Here is a 22522-nt window from a genome sequence, read left to right as displayed (position 1 = left end):
TACAAGCTACCTAAATTAACCCTTTCACTGCTGGGCATAATACAAGTGTGGTGCGCAGCGACATTTAGCAGCCTTCTAATTACCAAAAAGGAATGCCAAAGCCATAAATGTCTGCTATTTCTGAACAAAGGGGATCCGAGATAAGCATTTACAACCATTTGTGCCATAATTGCACAAGCTATTTGTAAATAATTTCAGTGAGAAACCTAAAAACTAAAAAAAAGTGAACATTTTTTTTTATTTGATCGCATTTGGCGGTGAAATGGTGGCATGAAATATACCAAAATGGTCCTAGATCAAGACTTTGGGTTGTCTACTAAAAAAAATATATACAAACTGAAGGGTTATTCAGGGATTCCTGACAGATATCAGTGTTAAAATGTAACTTATGCAAATTTTTAAAGAAAATGGTTTGGAAATAGCAAAGTGTTACTTGTACTTATTGCCCTATAACTTGCAAAAAAAAAAAAAAAAAAAAGCAAAGAAATTAGGTATTTCTAAACTCAGGACAAAATTTAGAAACTATTTAGCTTGGGAGTTTTATGGTGGTTGTAGACGCGCAAGAGATTTTGGGGATCAAAGTTTGTGGTTTTTTTCCAATTTTTTCATCATATTTTATAATTTATTTTATAGTAAATTATAAGATATGATGAAAATAATGGTATCTTTGGAAAGTCCATTTAATGGAGAGAAAAATGGTATATAATGTGTGGGTACAGTAAATGAGTAAGAGAAAAATTACAGCCAGCTAAACACAAACACTGCAGAAATGTAAAAATAGCCCTGGTCCTTAAAGTGCCATAAAAACAGGTTGAGATATGTGCATTTTATACAAGGACTAATTAATTAAAAATAGCTTGCATAAAAAAATGTTTAAAAATTGCTGCCAAGTATTTTAAAATAATTTTCAAAAAATAAGAAAAAATACTTACATAGCCATGCTGTCTGGAGCGCTGTGCAAATTAAAGTACATATTATATTATCTCTATCCCAACTTGTTTTATGTCCCTTTAAGACAATTGAAAAAATGGTCTGGTCACTAAGGGGTTAATCTAAATGACTAGGCATGAAAATGCCAACAAAAGTATGTTCACCAATGTTAATTCTGTACTTCAGACACTGTCTTTACTTACTGGTATGAGCATTACCAAATCAACTTCAGTCTCCTCCTTATCTACTTTTTTGTAGTTTGAATATAAATGACAGAATATTTTGCAGTGTATACTCAACGTGAGATAAGAGGATTAGAAATTAAGGTGGGAAATTAATTAACTGTCTGTGGAAAAAGTGGGGTGGGGATGGCAAACATTCTGTAATATACAGCAATGGGTATGAACTACTGAGAGAGTGGGGCAGTTTAATCTAACTTTATCAGCACATTCTCCTGCCAGACGATGCCAGGCACCGCTTTCCTTTCTTCTGCCTCTTTTGCATCACTGGAATGTGCTGTGGAATCCCTTAGGTCTCTCCTAAACTGGAACATTATAAATCATTGCAGTAAAGTTGAAATTTGACTTTGAAGATTCAACTAGAGCGTGTCATTTTAATACCATTTCTAATTTACTTCTATTATTAAATTTGCTTAGTTTTCTTTCTATCCTTTGTTGAAGCACATTACTAGGTAGGCTCAAAAGCAGCAGTGCACTACTGGGAGCTAGCTGCACACATATGCCTCTTGTCATTGCACACCTGATGTGTGCAGCTACCTCCCAGTAGTGCATTGCAGCTCCAGAGCCTACATTTAACAAAGGATACCAAGAGTACAAAGCACACTTTATAATACAATAGAATTAAATGGGAAGTAGTTTACAATTGTTTTTTCTATCAGAATCATAAAGGTTTAATGTCCCTTTTTAAGGATATCCTAGCAGCGAAAGGGCTTGGACACCATCACTCTAAATAAAAGAAATCCTTTGCACAAAATTCAACAGCATAATATATATATATATATTTTTTAAAGGGACAGCTTACTCTAGAATTTTTATTGTTTAAAAAGATAGATAATTCTTTTATTACACATTTTCAAGTTCGGCATAACCAACACGCCAACACGGTAATATTATTATACTTTTTACCTCTGTGATTACCCCTTCTATCTAAGCCTCTGCAGACTGCCCCCTTATTTCAGTCCTTTGGCCTGAGTACAATGTTATCCAGATGGCACACATGAACTAACACCCTCTAGCAGTGAAAAACTTTCAAATGCATTCAGATAAGAGGCGACCTTCAATTAGTATATGGGCCTACCTAGGTTTAGCTTTCAGCAAAAAAATACCAAGAGAACAAAGCAAAGTTGATAACATAAATTTGGAAAGTTGTTTAAAATGACATGCCCTATATGAATCATTAATGTAAAATTTTGATTAGACTGTCTCTTTAACATAGGGAAGAGTGAGTTGTGTTGTATCAGTGCAGTTGCTGCAGACATTCAGTTTAACCCTAGGTTGCACACAGTTTTCTATATGAATAATTGTTTATGATCTGCATGTAGTTTGGTGATTTGTTGACAGAGCTTCTCCTCAAATGTGTTTTACTATGGATCCAAGGATCAGTTAGCTTATGTGATTATCTTTATTATAACTTCTAAGGCAGCAATGTTGTACCATTCTGTATTCTTTAATAAATCCAGATGCAATTTTAATTGAAACCAAATTGTAATGCGGCTAATTGTTTGTATCAGACGTTGTTGTTTCCTTATATAACCACTAAAACTTTCCTACATACACTGTTTATTTCTTTAAAACAATTAAAATGCGTTTAATGAAATAATAAAAAAAAGAGAAGAAATTGGGGGCGTGTCCGACCTGCGATCCTACATGGTCGCACTTTCTCTGTGCTCTCAGTGATCACTTGTAACCCGCCGGTATCAGGGGAGATTTTACAGCTCAGAATTACATCCATCTGTCTATGAGGGCAGACTACCTAACAGCATCTGAAATTTTGAGAAGTCTGCATTGTATTTGTGAAGTTTGAGGCAGACATCGGACGCAGAAGGCCTACAGCGGCGGCTCATATATAGGCAACGCCACCCCCCTCGAATACTCGAGGGTTTTTGTCCAAACCGGGTACTATCTACTTCAGTTTGAAATATTTGTTCAGTTCCCGAATCATATCATCATTTCAAAGATTGAATAAAAGAGGATACTACTCAATCTCTTTGCTACGCAACCCCGCAAAATGGATACCGCACAGGAAACAGACGTACAGGCCAACTGCGATAGCTGCATGGAAAAGCTGGAACGCTGTTTTCAGAGCCTGATTGACAGAGCCCCATGGGACTTTCTTGTCCATATTTATCAAAAGCGGCAAGAACTATACCAGGTTGCTACAGCTAAGGTGGTAGACACAGCATCGGAAACCCCAGAGGTTGGTAACCCTGCAGGAGAGCCGCCATGCTTGTTCTCAACATTGTCTCAAGAACCGGCTGGCCGCACAACAGGATTTAAGAAATCGGGCGGCCAACGCTTTGAGGGAGCTGCAGATATGAAGACCAATACGCTCTGTTTGAACCCGACCTGAACCTCAGTACCGTTGACGCAGAGGCGTTCACAGCCGATATAACCCAGGACTTGCCATCCCAAGGGGATCTTGTATTCCGCTCCACACCAGGGCAGGAGCCGGGGGAGATCACTCTAGCAACTACACGCATTAAAAATAGTCACAATCCATCTGGCCCTTGTAAATCAAGTTTATTGGAGCAATCACTATGGCTGGACTTAGCGAGTATGCTGCGATCTGAAAAGCTGATTGAAGAAGGAGGCACAGGAACTCAAATACCACTACTTAGACATTGCTCCCGAGGTGATGGGTGCTACATATGGGACACTGGGACAATGTTTGCACACATGCAAGATATGCTTGGAACCAGAAATTTAGTGTAAGTTTTTATCTTGATATATAAGGACTGTCAATTGCTGAAGGAGACTTGGGTTCCTGGTTATGCTTTATTTATTTTTTTATATAAAATATCTGCTAGGTCATCACTATAAGGGTAAACACTGAGTCCACATTGTTACTTAATTTTGCTTTGGTTATACTACAGAGGTTCCTTTCCTATCAGATCACTTAAATGGCCTTCTTTCTGCGGTTCGCGGCCGGAACCGAGGAGGGGGCAAAATATGCACTAGCAAAGCTATAGGAATTGTCTCTGCCTAAACACGTACTTAGTGGGGAAACATGCATTTCTTAAGCCTACATCCCTGTCTCATAACGTCTTAACACTCTTGACAGAGCCCTGAAGATCTGATCTCCTTATTGTCTCACATGGAAGACCTTACTTTTTCTCATAATGCCCTTAATTATAGTGGTGTGTTTTCCGGGGGGCTTAGTGGGGGGCCCCCGAGGGAGACATACTATATCCAACGGATACAATAGGGGTTCTTACATATGAAAATCGTTGTCTTCATGTACATAGAGGACATATCTCCCTTAAAGGGCTAGTGTGATAAATTTCCCTTTTTTATGACAGGCTGCTGAATGTTCCCAAGCACATAGTTAATTGCAACGCCCATCCAATAGATAAATTATAGAAAACATTGGTGACGGAGCAGGACAGCCTAAACTGCCCAGATGGCCTGACATTGCTGTATACTCTCTTATGGGAGATGGTAAGAAAGTAGATTTGAACATCCCAAGCTGCATTGAGCCACTGCCCAAACCTTGCAACACTTAGCTGCTTAAAACTTAGTATCTATTAGGGGTTGACATGCCTTTTCCTTATATATAATGGTTTATGTTTAACTGTTTTTCATGATAATGTTTATATTCAATGAGTGGGTTCCTGGTTTGGACCTGAGCATCTTCTATCTTTAAAATATAAAACATACTCAACATTGTTAGAGATGCCTCTTTTTTCTTATTTTTCTTTTTGTGTGTTGTCTGTTATTACTATTTAATAAACCCCTATATAATTTTACTTGCACTTCAAGGATCCAAAAGCGATCTAATATGACATGTAGAGGGGTGAAAATGAAGGAGAAGGTCGCTAAATTTATAATTATTTTTTCTTTTATTATTTGTTTTTGGTGCATTACACACTTTCAAATATGCTATAAATGTTTGTAATGTAATGATTATTGCACCATGCAAATGTATGTTTGTAAACTTCTATTCCTTCAATAAAAAAAATTAAAAAAAAAAATTAAAAAAAAGAAATTGAGGGAAAAAGTCATGGCCAGGGAGTGGATGGGTAAGCAATCAGCCTTCTCTGCTGCCATGTTTGCATATTACCTGTGAAACTATCGTAAGTAATTCCAGAACAATAAATTATTATCTGTATTCACTCCGATCATGGAGTTTGTAGGAATAACTGCAGCTAAGCAGAGCTAGAGGGCACTTACAAGGTAGATGATAAAAGTCGCACTGCTTGGAGCCAGTAGCTTTAGCTGCAGAATGACTGACCAGTCTAGTAGCAACTCTAGACTGTCTCATGACAAACAAGACAGACAGCACCACCCTGCACAAAATATACATATACTACAGTACTAATACTGCTAACACATCAGTCCCACAACACCACAATCTAATGTATGTGTTCAGAATTTATATATATTTTCATACACATACATATATAAAACACATATGTATTTAAACATGTGCTTTTATACATATACACATATACATTATATATATATATATATATATATATATATATATATATATATATATATATATATATATATATATATATATACACACACACACACACAAAAACTTAAATTATGCTTACCTGATCATTTTCTTTTCTTCTGACGGGAAGAGTCCACAGCTGCATTCATTACTTTTGGGAATTCAGAACCTGGCCACCAGGAGGAGGCAAAGACACCCCAGCCAAAGGCTTAAATACCTCCCCCACTCATTCTGCCAAGGGGACAAGGAACAGTAGGAGAAATATCAGGGGAAAAAGGTGCCAGAAGAATAAAAACTAAAATACGGCCGCCCCATAGAAAAAACATGGTCGGGGAGCTGTGGACTCTTCCCGTCAGAAGAAAAGAAAATTATCAGGTAAGCATAATTTAAGTTTTTCTTCTTAAACGGGAAGAGTTCACAGCTGCATTCATTACTTTTGGGAAAACAATATCCAAGCTATAGAGCACACTGAATGCAAACATAGGGCGGGTACAGAAGGCGGCCCCTTCGAAGGGCACCACAGTCTGAAATTACCCACTACCCCAATAAAAATATCTGATAAAAAAAAAAAAACTGTAACACTTAGACACAAGGGGTAAAAAACCTGAAAGACCAAGTAACTGCCCATCAGTTAAACACCTGCAAGGCCGTCCTAGTGACCACTCAGAATCTCTAGAATACATTGAGCACAAAAAACCCCTGAGGAAATAAGTTCCGCAAGTTTTCTGATCGCACAGAATTAACCCCCGGCCCTGAAGAGACTTACCCCTACCCTGGAAGGGGAAAACGGAGGACCCATAAGGTATCCAAAGGATCACCAACTATAGTAAAAAATCTCAAAACGAGTAAGCAAACCCAAGGTTGCTAAAGACAACTACCGAGGGAAGGACTCCCTAGAAGGACAAAAACCAGGGATCAACTCCACACCTATGAAAAGGCGATCACGGGAAAGAACCAAGGTCTACCTTCAGCTCCCTGACAACACCATACTGCTTATGGTGCTTCAAGGAAGCCACCGGCTCCTCACTGTACCATAGTTTAGCAGACAACCACTAAAAGTAGACAACATAGGAAGAAACCCATATGAAGCTGAAGAAAGTCGGAGCCCGTAGACAAAGATAGAAACAAACTAAATAACCTATCAGAAAAAAAGGCTATCTTGTGAAAACACACAGCCACCTCTGACCTCCAGCCGCAAGGCAGCAAGGCTGACCATGAGCCAATGTGGGAGATCAACCCATAGAGAATGTCGAAAATATTGACGGTAACTCCTTAGAAGAACATCCAACCAGCAGCATAAGAAATCAGTTTATGGATGAAACACAGTGAACCCCTCACCGAAAGCAGGAGACCATATTAGAAAGCTGCCAAAGCAGGACTCAAACTCCAAGCCTTCATTTACTAGGATGGGTAGAGATCCCTTAGGCTACCTAGACCTGCATCAACTGGAAGTACACGGTCAAGACTCAGCAGAGCAGTCAGATCCCCGACCCCCACTCCGAGGAACGGACCCAGTCCATAAGGATTGGCAACATCCGAAACAAAGAATATAAAATTCTTCGGACCACATCTCAGAAGAAAGGGAGGGGCCTAAAAGGCAATGACCCCATGGGGGAACAACTCTGACCATAATTTAAAGCATGCTTGCTACCACAAGCCATGACGGAAATACTACGTGCTTGGGTTCCAGAACCCCTACACAGCTCCCTCCTAAGAGGGACAACTCCCAAACCAGGGAGATAGACACTAAACCCCAGCGTACCAATACCAGAATCCAGCCCCAGGACCTCTTGCATGCAAGGAGGACAGAATCCATCGGAAACAAGAAGAGAAGGACCTCGGGGCCTCAATGGAAAACTGTATACAGAAAACTCCCTGAAGGAGGACAAACGCAAAGGAACCTCTTCCATAGCCATAGGCATGGAGAAGGGATGAGAAAATGGTGAAACCAAGTGATAAGAGACCATTCGGTCATACCAACAGCTCAGTGGAACAGACAACCATGAGCCCACATCAAGGTGCAATAACTGCCCCTGACGACCACTGACAGATTCCACCGGAAGACCGCAAGCTAGATACCAGAAGGGACAAGCGTATGTCTTCAAACCTAAAGGTTTGAAACCGAACCAGCCAGGACCGATTCAGGTCCTGACTCCTAACACTCTGACAAGAGACATGGTCAAAAACTAGATCCCCAGAACCTGAGACCGCTAGAAGTTCAAACCCCCTGAGGAACTAGCAAGTCACCTCATACGGAGAAGAGCACCCTGGGCGGTGCATCCCACATCCCAATGTCCCTGGACATTGGACGCTTGAAATAGGTTGAGACCAGAGAGCCTAGAAAGACACCTAAGGCCTAAGAAAAATGCAACCAGCACCTGGGGGAAAGTCTGAAACCAGGACCCTCTGCTTGCAAACCCCAAAGGCTAGATCTCTTAGAGAGTCGAAGGGGAACATCCCCCTGCTAAGGTCACAGGATTACACGGAACAGGCTCCATTTGAAGGATGAAGGGCTGATGAAGTCAGGCTATTTTACCAACTGAGCTACCTCTCCATCCTACAAGCCCTTAGGATGAGAAGTGATAATATCACTAAGACCCTGCACCTCAAAGGAAAAACGGTGGGAGCCTCACAACTCCTGGCAGACCAATCAACCAGGAGAAGCCGGGGGGAAAACAACAGGGAGTAACCCCAACCCCTGCGGTGCGTAGAGAGCGTGCAACCTACTAAAAAGGGAATGGTAAGGAAGACACAGATGACCCGACCACCCAGAAAAGGCAGCAAGTAGCCCCAGCAACCTACGAGAGGTACCGCGACTAGGCCACAAAAAAAACAGACATTCGGAAGATAACAAGAATAAAAACGAAAATCGTCATCCATCTGGTAACCCCGATGCCCAGAGGTCATCCAAACTCATGGGAAATGGAGGAACTTTGGTTCCCAGGCCAAAGGGCCTTCCACAAGGAGCCTCAGTAGGCTCTGAGCCTGAAACACCCTTGACAGGAGGAACAGGAGGAGGAGGACCGATGTAGTCCCTCTGATATCTAGTAATGGTTAAAAGAACAAACGAACACTTACCAAAGTGAACAACCCAGCACCCGACAAGGTAACCAGCCTACCGGCACTACGTGGGTGACATGAATCGTAAAGAACAGCAGCTAGCGACCGGCCAGTAAGAAAAACGGAGACGTCAAGGAGATTGGATTCATCCCCATACGTCTAATCCAGTTTGCCATCCGGCACGGAAGACCGAGGATCTCTCAGCCCAGTAGGACCGGAATCCTCCAGCACCGCCAAAACATGCCTTAATAGTACACAAAGACGTGCCAGTCTATAACGGAAGGCAAAATGTTCCCCGCAGGATCGATGGACAACCCCGGCCCTGAGGGAGGGGCCTCTGAAGCCTCAGAGGCCATCGCTTCCCCAGATGGTCGAACCGACTCAGGCGATGTCACGCTTGACGGACCCTGGTTTACAGAACACTGACACAGTATTTTAAAAATACTTCTCTTGGGAGATATAAATGCACCAGCGCCATAAATATGGCCATGCGGAACCCTGCTGTAACCTCTGGAGGAAACAGGCCGCTTTCCGGAGGAGTAACGGCCATAGGAACACCTGCTTGCGTAGCAAAAGAAGGTTCTGGGGCACGTGCCTCACGGGACATGGAATCCTCAGGGGCAGATGGCTCAATGCATTCTACATAACTGATGTGCATGGATAACAGGGCCATTTCATACTCCTCACAAGACGTATACTCTGAGTCAGAGATGTCCGTTTATAAAAAATGAGAATCCTCCATAACTTGGAGATTCCAAATATGGACTAAAACTAACGGCACTTTACACCCCCAATGGCTGGGGCACTCACTACCTCCTGTGAACCAGACAACCAACGAACAGACTCTCTCCGTCGCCAATTCGCTCAAAGTACGAAAATGGAATTACAATTGACCACACCCGATCACGATGTTCGCCGTGTAAGCCCACAAAAAAAAAAAAGTGTGCCAGTCCAAAAGGATCGAGCAGTCTGATGATAAGGCCAATATATTCAGAATAGCCATGAGCCCAAGCATCACTACACATTAGCAGACAGATCATTTAACAAACATGATTAAAGTCCCCCCTGTTCAATAACCCCCCACAGCAGTTATTAACCCTTGATTCCATTTTAAGATAAAGGAGTTACATTCACATAGGGAAATAAAATGAAATTATCTTACCGGAATCCATGCCGTGGAACAGGAACACAGCCCTTCAAGTGTGACAGATAGTAGCAGCGCTTCTGACATGAACTTGAGTGAAGAATGGCAGGCAGCGAAACTCGTCAACGCTGTTTGCCAAGGAACTGTTAACATGAGTTAACTCCCTGCATCTCCGGACTCTTAACTTTCATCCATGCCCTCACTGAGAGGCTGACAGGATTACTTTAAACTCCAGTCCCATTTCGAACTACCCCCTATAAGAGACTATCTTTCAATCTTCTGACACTTCTCTGCCAACCTCCTGTGACGAAAGGCAAAGAATGACTGGGGGATAAGGGAAGTGGGGGAGGTATTTAAGCCTTTGGCTGGGGTGTCTTTGCCTCCTCCAGGTGGCCATGTTCTGAATTCCCAAAAGTAATGAATGCAGCTGTGGACTCTTCCCGTTTAAGAAGAAAATAACATTTAAATACTATTCCATACAAAGAGACAATGAATGATAGATGAGTCACCACCACCAAGATTGTTCACAATATTCTATTCCACCACCAAGCATGTATGCATTAAAGGGACACTAAACCTTTCTAATTTACTCCTATTATTTTTTCTTCTTTCTCTTGCTATCTTTATTTAAAAAGCAGGAATGTGATGCATAGGAGCCGGCTCATTTTTTGTTTTTGGGTAAATGTAAGCCTCCAATAAGCAAGCGCTCCTAAAATGGGCTGGCTGCTAAGATTTACATTCCTGCTTTTAAAATAAAGATAGCAAGAGAACGAAGAAAATTGATAATAGGAGTAAATTAGAAAGTTGCTTAAAATTGCGTGCTATATCTGGATCATGAAAGATTTTTTTTTGGTTCAGTGGCCCTTTAATATGTATGTCTATTATAAACCAGCCCTACACCACCACCAGGTACAGCTGTTCACAATATTTCAATATTTGATTTCACTAAAAAGCTAGATTGTGTATTCATTTCATACAATATATATAGTGTGTGTATGAAATTAACACTCGCTTGCTCGGTAGTAAAAAAAAATATTGTGAGCAGGTGTATGCACACACACACATCTATATTCATATACACGTGTATTTGGTTTCTCAGTCTCTCCAATGCCACTTTATAAAGACACAAACACAAGCGGCCCGATATCTGCACATGGAGTTACTAATATGCATGTGTATGATAGAGACATGAGTGTTGTTTGTCTTTGGAGCTGGGGAAGTGTTTGTATATATGAACATGAGGATTTGTCTGTAGATGTGAGAGTGAAGGAGAGTATGCGCTAGGGTTGCCACTTCAGCCATGTTTTCCTGGTCACTTATGAGTTACAAATGCTACAGGGTATGCAGGGAGGAACATGAATAGTGCTGTCAAGAATCACTATTCGTGTGCTGTCCAGGGGTGCAATTCCTGTTCCCCTCTGCACACCCTGCAGCATGTGTAACTCATAAGTGTCCAGGAAATCATTGCAGAGGTGGCAATCCTAGGAGGCGCGTACGTAAATACTGCATTGCTTTTGTAAAAGTGCAGTCCCCCTGGTTTTATATAGGTCACTGCGTTACACTTTACTACATGAACTTTGAGTTTAATATATGAATGAAATCTCACAAAAGTGAATTCAGAGGGAACAACACTTTAAAGTTCTATGTCTGGCAGAGAAGCCACAGCCAAGCGTCCATAAGCAGCAGGAATATTAATGGGATCATGTTATGGGTGATATTAGCAGCCCCTTGCCAAGCACACCAAAGCCACTGGGAAAAAAAATTAACTGAAATTGAAACCTGTAATGGATAAAATAAAATGGATTATGAAGATTGCTTGTATGATTTGCGTGCATGCAAAGTAGACTGTACTCTTACCACTTCTTCCACGGCAGGCTTGGGATAACAAATGCAGATTAAAAAAAAAAAGTTAATAAAATAAAACATTTAGAAAAATATGTAATATCTGCTTTAAAGCTTCAGTCCTTCTAAAATATTATTTCAAATAGATCATTTTCTGATTTTTATAAAAATGTCTTGATTAGATTTGCAAAAATACTATATATAATCAGTGTTTGATTTCAGAAATGTATATGTAATGTTTTATATATATATATATATCATACATACAGTGTATATATATATATCTAATATTGCACTAATATAATTTAGACATGATACTAATCAATGGCTCAATTAACATTGCACAAATGGATAAGCAAATAAAAACACCACGTGCATAAATCTACCCATAGCCTCTAAGGCAGAACTGCATAAACATAATCTAGTTCGAGCTGGTGTGGGGGGCACTACAGCAACTTTAAAACAATGTACTGGGCCTATACAACACCAGCATATTTTATCTGGGCTACTTAAACTCCGCCCTAAAGAGCCACATAAATGATGGATTTTCAGAAGCATTTTGGAATGAGAATAAGTTAACCACAGTTACTAAGTAGAAGGCAATTACACTTGTGCTGTATATCAGACAACCAGAAAGTCTGTTCTGTGAGTGGCTCTTGAGGACTGGAATTGAAAAGCGCTGCTTAACTCAATTATGTCTCTAAAAATTCAACGCTTCCTGACCGCTCCAGCCTGGGCAGAATGCACCCTGATCTGCAATAACAAATCCACAGAGAAATGGGGATGGTTTTTCAACTAAGAGGAAATTTAAATTAAGATTTCTTTTTTTTTACCAAACTTTATTCTCAGCCATCAAGATACATCACATGTACATGAGCCTATCTTTTGACAGTAGTACTCTAAGGAAGGAATCGCAGGCATTTATAATACTGATTAATATTCTTTTATTCGCTGTTATATATTACTCATCTACAAGAGCAAAACAAAACATAAAAATTTGCTCAGTTTTTAAAATTGAAAAATTTCCTAGTAATATGAAGGACTTTCACTTGAAAGCAAAACACAAAAATATAAGTCTGGGATCCCAGAAATTTGTAAAACCCTTTGCTGCCAGATGGATCAATAATGCATTTAATCATAAAACACTCTGGCAACAAATTGCTAAAGGGTGGTATATAGGGGGCATTACCTCTTCTCCTTCTTCTGAGTGCATGGACAGCTGGTCGTGCTGAATAATTTCTGCATCTTCTTCTGTGGGTCCATTACCAACGCGAATGCCTCCGAAGTTATGCGTACCCTGGGTAAGTGGGTGGGGGGAGGGGGTTTATAAATCAGGGCTGGGACCCTCAGCCAATCAGTAAGCTCTATAACCCCAGAGCAGCTAACATGTCTGTATGGCAACATCATAAAACCACCCACCCAATCAGACAACTATGAGCTGTGTGAACACCATCTGATTGGTCCAGTAACTTATCAGCTAACCATAATAAAGCCCAATACAACAAATGGGAAAATCAATTTTTATTCCCTGAAATATATTCCCTTAAATACAGTTATTGCTTTTTCAAACATACCCTGATTTATAATTTAATAGAGTTACTGTTACCTGTCTATTATGTGGTAAGAGGGGGCCTGACTGCACCCTCACAAATAAGGGTGCCTTATTCTCTCACCACATAAAAAGCATGCAGTTAACCCTATTAATTTATAAAAAAATATACCAGGAAAAGCTGTCCCACCCTCCCTGCTGAAAGAGAACATGATGCAATGTATAGTGATAAAGACTGTTTCCATACATAAGCAATATAGAAAGGGATGTGTAAGAATTCAAAGGTTAAACCAGCTTTCAGCATATATGCACGGCAAATATACATACAAAACCATATCTACACATAATCAATACAATTATGTGTGCTTATATTTAGAGGTACTTTAAATCCAAAATTAGGATTGCACTGTGATATACAAGACTTGATCAACTCAAAAATGGCTGAATATAACAATGAAAACGTACTTTGATATTGTGTTTGCAGATAGTTCCATTTATTTTGGTACTTTTGTGGCGCTTTGTATAGGTCTGTAAACTTAGTTTTAAGTAACATGATATACACCCATGACAGGGACATAACCAGAAAAGTTCTGGATCTTGGGGCAAAATTGGGGCAGGATTCACCTTTACAGTTAATCTAACCTCTTTTACCTTATGTGCATATATTTCTAAAGCCATACAATGTACAGATACATATAAAATGTAAATGTGCACATTATATATATTTTAGGGTAAGATTATCCCTTGGAAAGAAGTTGTTGTGTGTTCACAGACAAGGTTTTTTTCTCCCTAGCTTCGGAAGTGCTTGTTTTGGAACTGGCTTTGCATTAATTAATGTACTTTTTCTTGACCATATCTACGTGGGAACTGAGCTTAACTTTTAATTGCTATAGATCAGCTAAAGTTATAAAGCGCCTTTTAATAACTTAAAATCTGTAAAATGTTTTCCCAAATGGATTATACCACAAGAAATTGTGTTTTAATATTGTATCTATATTTTTGACTATATATTAAAGTGATGGTAAACAAAGTGTTTTTACTAAGTGCCATCTGAAAGGCAATGATTCAAAATACAGTGACTTTTTTTTCTTCTTTCTTTTATACCTTTAAAGTGTATATATTCCACTCTCTATTACGTATATTCCGTTGCATCCTTCCTCCGGCCTCGTTCCCTAGTGGGGGTTTTCTCATGACCACATCGCTTTGGACCAATAGCATTGCATGTCAGTTGACAGGCTGTTTTTAATGGTATAGCCTATCGGCTGTAACACACATGCGTTACACTCCCGCTCTCGTCATCAATCCCAGATTAGACGCGTCACTATGAGCGTGAATGAAAAGCACACACATGCGCACTGAGACCAGAGGGAGGTCCACGATGACAAAAGAGTAAACACTGAATTGTAGATTTTGTTACAATTCAGTGTTTACTTGGATTTGTGCCAGAAGCTTCTGCTTAAAGGGACATTATACACTCATTTTTTCTTTGCATATATGTTTTGTAGATGACCCATAAAGTTTGATTTTCAAAAAAATGTATAGTTTTGATTATTTTAAAATAACATTGCTCTGATTTGCAGACTCCTAACCAAGCCCCAAAGTTTTATGTGAATACTGTCAGCTACCTACTCCAGCTTGCTCCTGTTTGTGTAAAGGGTCTTTTCATATGCAAAAGAAGGGGGAGGGAGGGAGTGTCTTATTTCCCACTTGCAATGGACTTTCCAGCTAACTTTTCAACATAGCTAAACAGAGTTTCTAAGTAAGTCTTTAAACCGTTTTATACTGGATTTTTATATCAGTATCTGGGCATCTTGTTCTTTATAGTAGTGTCTATTACATGCAGTTATTTGAAAATGAGTGTATACTGTCCCTTTAATACGCAGCGATCACGGTGTACAAAAAATATATGTTTTCATATATAAAAAGATTATAATTTTGTCCTTTTAGGTGTGACGCTCATTCTGAATGAAGATCTATTTCGTTTTCCTTCTTTATTTTAAAAATATACTTACAATAACAATTTTATAAATATACTTTCAATAACAAATGCTCATTATAATCAGAGGGGTTGAGAGCTCACTGTAGCGTTGCGGTCACAAGCTTAGAATAAGTAAACAGTGAATAACTTGTATTGCGTTGCTGTCAAACACGGGAGGGCGCATCTAGTGCAAGGTAAAACAGAACTGTCAGTCATAAGAATACAATCCTATTTGTGACGTTAGATACCTCTATAAACATCACTATGTTAAATCCAGGAAAACCGATAAGGGCGGTGTGAAGGACCGTGATTGACAAGTAGAAAAAATTATGTTTCAAAAAGATAATAAAATATATAAAAAAACAAAAACATTGCGAATATCATCCTAAAAACAATTAGCATGTAATTATTGAATCTTATATATAGGAAGTTTACCATCACTTTAATTCACTAATTGTTACTCATTTGTTGCATGTGGTCATGCTGTGAAGCACTACACCAGGAATAATGTTCACATATTAGAGACTATACTAAAGTTACATTTTTCTTTTTGATTATTGTTTTTATAGCCACCATGCACCATTAACAGCACAGTTTTTTTTAAATACATTCAAAGGTAGCTAAACTATTTAGGGTCTTGAGATGGAGGAACATTACTAACGTTCAAGGCACATTAGCAGGAAGTAGCTATCAACCAATGAGCATTAATAGGTAATGTTTATCAGCCAATGAGCATTAGCAGGAAGTAACTATCAACCAATGAGCATTAGCAGGTAGTGGCTATCAGTCAATGAGCATTAACAGGTAGTACTTATCAACCAAACTATCACTATGGTGTAGTAGACAGAGGAAAAAGTTGCTAGTTCAGAGAGAAAAACATACTAGTCCACATATTGTTAAATATTGGAAAAAGGCCTAAATTGTTACTCGCCCAGTACAATTTCAGTGTTCTCCCCAGGACCTTTTTAATGGGTGCACCACCCAGCTTCCATGGTGGAGCCGTTACATTTTTAGCCAATATTTAAATAAAAATTAACTAACATTTCAAATGTTTATTGCACAAATTATCATTAAATAAATGTATGTTCAATCCTGCAATTAATGTGTGCTATTAGAAAGTATTACACTGGCCCCACCCGGCTACTTTATAATACATCCCGGCTGGCAACATTTCTGTGAAGAACACTGAATTTCTTACTCCTCTGGGAGTAGTGGACTAGCAGAAATTTTCAGCCCTGTATATTATTATATTTTAATGGTAAGTCTGTAGATCTGCAGGGGCTTTGTTAATGGAACTGCTGTACATAGAAGTTTAAATGAAAACAGAATTTATGCTTACCTGATAAATTACTTTCTCCAACGGTGTGTCCGGTCCACGGCGTCATCCATAACTTGTGGGAATATCTCTTCCCCAACAGGAAATGGCAAAGAGCACAGCAAAAGCCGTCCACACAGTCCCCCCTAGGCTCCGCCCACCCCAGTCATTCGACCGACGGACAGGAGAAAAAACAGGAGAAACTATAAGGTGCCGTGGTGACTGTAGTTAAAGAAATAAATTCATCAAACCTGATTAAAAAAAACCAGGGTGGGCCGTGGACCGGACACACCGTTGGAGAAAGTAATTTATCAGGTAAGCATAAATTCTACAAAAGAGAGGTTGATTCAATACAAGGATTGAAGCGTGTACACTTATTAGCACTCACATCTCGTGGTGATGTGGCTTTAAATTTAGAACCTCTAGTGCCAAAAGGGGGGGGGACGGTCCCCCCTTTTGGCACTAGAGGTTCTAAATTTAAAGCCACATCACCACGAGATGTGAGTGCTAATAAGTGTACACGCTTCAATCCTTGTATTGAATCAACCTCTCTTTTGTAGTACAAAAAAGTACACAGCACCTAACTCTAATATTATAGCAAGGTTAATTACCTGCCTCAATTATTATAGAGCATCTCAAGGACACCGGATAGTAGTGCAATTTAGTCTCTCTCTTTTCTTTCGTTTGAAGCATAAATTCTGTTTTCTCCAACATTGGTGTGTCCGGTCCACGGCGTCATCCATAACTTGTGGGAACCAATACCAAAGCTTTAGGACACGGATGAAGGGAGGGAGCCAATCAGGTTGCCTAAACGGAAGGCACCACGGCTTGCAAAACCTCTCTCCCAAAAATAGCCTCCGAAGAAGCAAAAGTATCAAATTTGTAGAATTTGGCAAAAGTGTGCAGGGAAGACCAAGTCGCTGCCTTACATATCTGATCAACAGAAGCCTCGTTCTTGAAGGCCCATGTGGAAGCCACAGCCCTAGTAGAGAGAGCTGTGATGCGTTCAGGAGGCTGCCGTCCGGCAGTCTCGTAAGGCAATCGGATGATGCTTTTCAGCCAAAAGGAAAGAGATGTAGCAGTAGCTTTTTGACCTCTCCACTTGCCAGAATAAACGACAAACAGAGAAGACGTTTGTCTGAAATCCTTTGTAACTTCTAAATAGAACTTTAAAGCATGAACTACATCTAGATTGTGTAACAAACGTTCCTTCTTTGAAACTGGATTCGGACACAAAGAAGGCACAACTATTTCCTGGTTAATATTCTTGTTGGAAACAACCTTTGGAAGGAAACCAGGTTTAGTACGCAAAACAACCTTATCTGAATGGAACACCAGATAGGGCGGATTACACTGCAGAGCAGATAATTCAGAAACTCTTCTAGCAGAAGAGATAGCAACCAAAAACAGAACTTTCCAAGATAACATCTTGATATCTATGGAATGTAGAGGTTCAAACGGAACCCCTTGAAGAACTGAAAGAACTAAATTCAGACTCCAGGGAGGAGTCAAAGGTCTGTAAACAGGCTTGATCCTGACCAAAGCCTGAACAAAAGCTTGAACATCAGGCACAGCTGCCAGTCGTTTGTGTAATAAGACAGATAAAGCAGAAATCTGTCCCTTTAGAGAACTCGCTGACAATCCCTTATCTAAACCTTCTTGGAGAAAAGAAAGGATCCTAGGAATTTTGATCTTACTCCATGAGAATCCCTTGGATTCATACCAACAGATATATCTTTTCCATATTTTATGGTAAATCTTCCTAGTTACAGGTTTTCTGGCTTGTATCAGAGTATCTATTACAGAATCCGAAAACCCACGCTTAGATAAAATCAAGCGTTCAATTTCCAGGCCGTTAGCTGAAGGGAAACTAGATTTGGATGTTCGAATGGACCTTGTACTAGAAGATCCTGTCTCAAAGGTAGCTTCCATGGTGGAGCCGATGACATATTCACCAGGTCTGCATACCAAGTCCTGCGTGGCCACGCAGGAGCTATCAAGATCACCAAGGCCCTCTCCTGCTTGATCCTGGCTACCAGCCTGGGAATGAGAGGAAACGGTGGAAACACATAAGCTAGGTTGAAGGTCCAAGGCGCTACTAATGCATCCACTAGAGTCGCCTTGGGATCCCTGGATCTGGACCCGTAGCAAGGAACCTTGAAGTTCTGACGAGACGCCATTAGATCCATGTCTGGAATGCCCCACAATTGAGTCAACTGGGCAAAGATCTCCGGGTGGAGTTCCCACTCCCCCGGATGGAATGTCTGACGACTCAGATAATCCGCCTCCCAGTTTTCCACTCCTGGGATGTGGATCACAGATAGGTGGCAGGAGTGATCCTCCACCCATTTTATGATTTTGGTCACTTCTCTCATCGCCAGGGAACTCCTTGTTCCCCCCTGATGATTGATGTAAGCAACAGTCGTCATGTTGTCTGATTGGAATCTTATGAATCTGGCCTTTGCTAGTTGAGGCCAAGCCTGGAGAGCATTGAATATCGCTCTCAGTTCCAGAATGTTTATCGGGAAAAGAGACTCTTCCCGAGACCATAGGCCCTGAGCTTTCAGGGAGTCCCAGACCGCGCCCCAGCCTAATAGACTGGCGTCGGTCGTGACGATGACCCACTCTGGTCTGCGGAAGCTCATTCCCTGGGACAGGTGATCCTGGGTCAGCCACCAACGGAGTGAGTCTCTGGTCTTCTGATCTACTTGAATCACTGGGGACAAGTCTGTATAGTCCCCATTCCACTGTTTGAGCATGCACAGTTGTAATGGTCTTAGATGAATTCGAGCAAAAAGAACTATGTCCATTGCTGCAACCATCAACCCTACTACTTCCATGCACTGAGCTATGGAAGGCCGTAGAATAGAGTGAAGAACTTGACAAGCGTTTAGAAGTTTTGACTTTCTGACATCTGTCAGGAAAATCTTCATTTCTAAAGAATCTATTATTGTCCCCAAGAAAGGAACTCTTGTCGACGGAGACAGGGAACTTTTTTCTATGTTCACTTTCCATCCGTGAGATCTGAGAAAGGCCAGAACGATGTCTGTGTGAGCCTTTGCCTTTGAAAGAGACGACGCTTGTATCAGAATGTCGTCCAAGTAAGGTGCCACTGCAATGCCCCTTGGTCTTAGGACCGCTAGAAGGGACCCGAGTACCTTTGTGAAAATCCTTGGAGCAGTGGCTAGCCCGAATGGGAGAGCCACAAACTGGTAATGTTTGTCCAGAAAAGCGAACCTTAGGAACTGATGATGATCTTTGTGGATAGGAATATGTAGATACGCATCCTTTAGATCCACGGTAGTCATAAATTGACCCTCCTGGATTGTAGGTAAAATCGTTCAAATGGTTTCCATTTTGAACGATGGCACTCTGAGAAATTTGTTTAGGATCTTTAAATCCAGAATTGGTCTGAAAGTTCCCTCTTTTTTGGGAACCACAAACAGATTTGAGTAAAACCCCATTCCTTGTTCCACGGTTGGAACTGGGTGTATCACTCCAATTTTAACAGGTCTTCTACACAATGTAAGAATGCCTGTCTCTTTATTTGGTTTGAGGATAAGTGAGACATGTGGAACCTTCCCCTTGGGGGTAGTTCCTTGAATTCCAGAAGATAACCCTGAGAAACTATTTCTAGTGCCCAGGGATCCTGAACATCTCTTGCCCAAGCCTGAGCGAAGAGAGAGAGTCTGCCCCCTACTAGATCCGGTCCCGGATCGGGGGCTACTCCTTCATGCTGTTTTGTTAGCAGCAGCAGGTTTCTTGGCCTGCTTACCCTTGTTCCAGCCTTGCATCGGTTTCCAAGCTGGTTTGGTTTGCGAAGCATTACCCTCTTGTCTAGAGGCTGCAGAGTTGGAGGCCGGTCCGTTCCTGAAATTGCGAAAGGAACGAAAATTAGACTTATTCTTGGCTTTGAAAGGCCTTTCTTGTGGGAGGGCGTGGCCCTTACCCCCAGTGATGTCTGAGATAATCTCTTTAAATTCTGGCCCAAAAAGAGTTTTATCCTTGAAAGGGATATTAAGCAATTTTGTCTTGGAAGATACATCCGCTGACCAAGACTTTAGCCAGAGCGCTCTGCGCGCCACAATTGCAAACCCAGAATTTTTCGCCGCTAATCTAGCTAACTGCAAAGCGGCATCTAAAATAAAGGAATTAGCTAACTTAAGTGCGTGAACCCTGTCCATAACCTCCTCATACGGAGTCTCTCTACTGAGTGACTTTTCTAGTTCTTCGAACCAGAACCACGCTGCTGTAGTGACAGGAATAATGCACGAAATAGGTTGCAGGAGGTAACCTTGCTGTACAAAAATCTTTTTAAGCAAACCCTCCAATTTTTTATCCATAGGATCTTTGAAAGCACAATTATCCTCGATAAGAATAGTAGTGCGCTTGGCTAGTGTAGAAACTGCCCCCTCGACCTTAGGGACTGTCTGCCATAAGTCCTTTCTGGGGTCGACCATAGCAAATAATTTCTTAAATATAGGAGGGGGAACAAAAGGTATGCCGGGCTTCTCCCACTCCTTATTCACTATGTCCGCCACCCGCTTGGGTATAGGAAAAGCGTCGGGGTGCACCGGAACCTCTAGGAACTTGTCCATCTTGCACAATTTTTCTGGAATGACCAGGTTGTCACAATCATCCAGAGTAGATAACACCTCCTTAAGCAGTGCGCGGAGATGCTCTAATTTAAATTTAAATGTCACAACATCAGGTTCTGCCTGTTGAGAAATTCTACCTGAATCTGAAATTTCCCCATCTGACAAAACCTCCCTCATGGCCCCTTCAGATTGGTGTGAGGGTATGACAGAGCAATTATCATCAGCGCCCTCCTGCTCTACAGTGTTTAAAACAGAGCAATCGCGCTTTCTCTGATATGCAGGCATTTTGGATAAAATATTTGCTATGGAGTTATCCATTACTGCCGTCAATTGTTGCATAGTAATAAGCATTGGCACGCTAGAAGTACTAGGGGCCTCCTGCGTGGGCAAAACTGGTGTAGACACAGAAGGAGATGATGTAGAACTATGTCTACTCCCTTCATCTGATGAATCATCTTGGGCAACTTTACTATCTGTGGCAGTACTGTCCTTATTTTGTTTGGACGCTATGGCACAATTATCACACAATTTTGAAGGGGGAGACACATTGGCTTCCATACATACAGAACATAGCTTATCTGAAGGCACAGACATGTTAAAAAGGCTTAAACTTGTCAATAAAGTACAAAAACCGTTTTTTAAACAAAACCGTTACTGTCTCTTTAAATTTTAAACAGTGCACACTTTATTACTGAATATGTGAAAAACTATGAAGGAATTGTTCAAATTTAACCAAATTTTCACCACAGTGTCTTAAAGCATTCAAAGCATTGCACCCCAAATTTGAGACCTTTAACCCTTAAAATGAAGAAACCGGAGCCGGTTAAAGTTTTAACCCCTCTAAAGTCCCAGCTACAGCCTTTGCTGCGACTTTACCAAACCCAGGGGGTATACGATACCAAATGAAACCTTCTAGGAACCTTTTCAAATACTTTCAGACCCACACACATGCAGCTGCATGTCCTGCTCTCAAAAGTAACTGCGCAGTAATGGCGCGAAAATGAGGCTCAGCCTACTACAGGGAAGGCCCTTCCTGACTGAAAAGGTGTCTAAACCAGTGCCTGACGTTAAAAAAAAAAAAAAAACGTTCCCCAAATTTTATAAGTGTGAATATCAACATCAATCTTTATAAAATGCCCAAATAAAGCAATCGATCTTGGCCATAAAAATGTCTACCAGTTTTATAGCCCACATTATGCCCTTTATTCTGTTCGTTTTAGACTAAGAAAATGGCTTACCGGTCCCCATGAGGGGAAATGACAGCCTTCCAGCATTACACAGTCTTGTTAGAAAAATGGCTAGTCATACCTTAAGCAGAAAAGTCTGCTAACTGTTTCCCCCAACTGAAGTTATTTCATCTCAACAGTCCTATGTGGAAACAGCAAACAATTTTAGTTACTGCTGCTAA

At 40.7% G+C, this 22522-nt stretch overlaps 1 protein-coding gene across 4 annotated transcripts in view; it reads right to left on the bottom strand.

The window, feature by feature from the left end:
• Positions 1-22522, bottom strand: part of ATP6V0A1 (ATPase H+ transporting V0 subunit a1) — a 234076-nt gene that overhangs the window by 55531 nt on the left and 156023 nt on the right. For 2 of the 4 annotated variants that reach the window (XM_053699158.1, XM_053699150.1), the window contains exons 18-19: positions 12864-12971; positions 11690-11707 (exon numbers count right to left, since the gene is read on the bottom strand). The exons of 1 other annotated variant lie outside the window; for it this stretch is intronic. In XM_053699158.1, coding sequence (XP_053555133.1) covers positions 11690-11707; positions 12864-12971 — 126 coding nt within the window. The remainder of the gene's footprint in view (positions 1-11689; positions 11708-12863; positions 12972-22522) is intronic. One more of the 4 variants, XM_053699166.1, reaches the window with a different exon arrangement.

The sequence above is a fragment of the Bombina bombina genome, chromosome 1 (genome assembly GCF_027579735.1).
Source record: "Bombina bombina isolate aBomBom1 chromosome 1, aBomBom1.pri, whole genome shotgun sequence".
In the NCBI taxonomy this organism is placed as follows: Eukaryota; Metazoa; Chordata; class Amphibia; order Anura; family Bombinatoridae; genus Bombina; species Bombina bombina.
The sequence above is the reverse complement of the archived record's forward strand: the minus strand, read 5'-3'. Positions and strand labels throughout refer to the sequence as shown.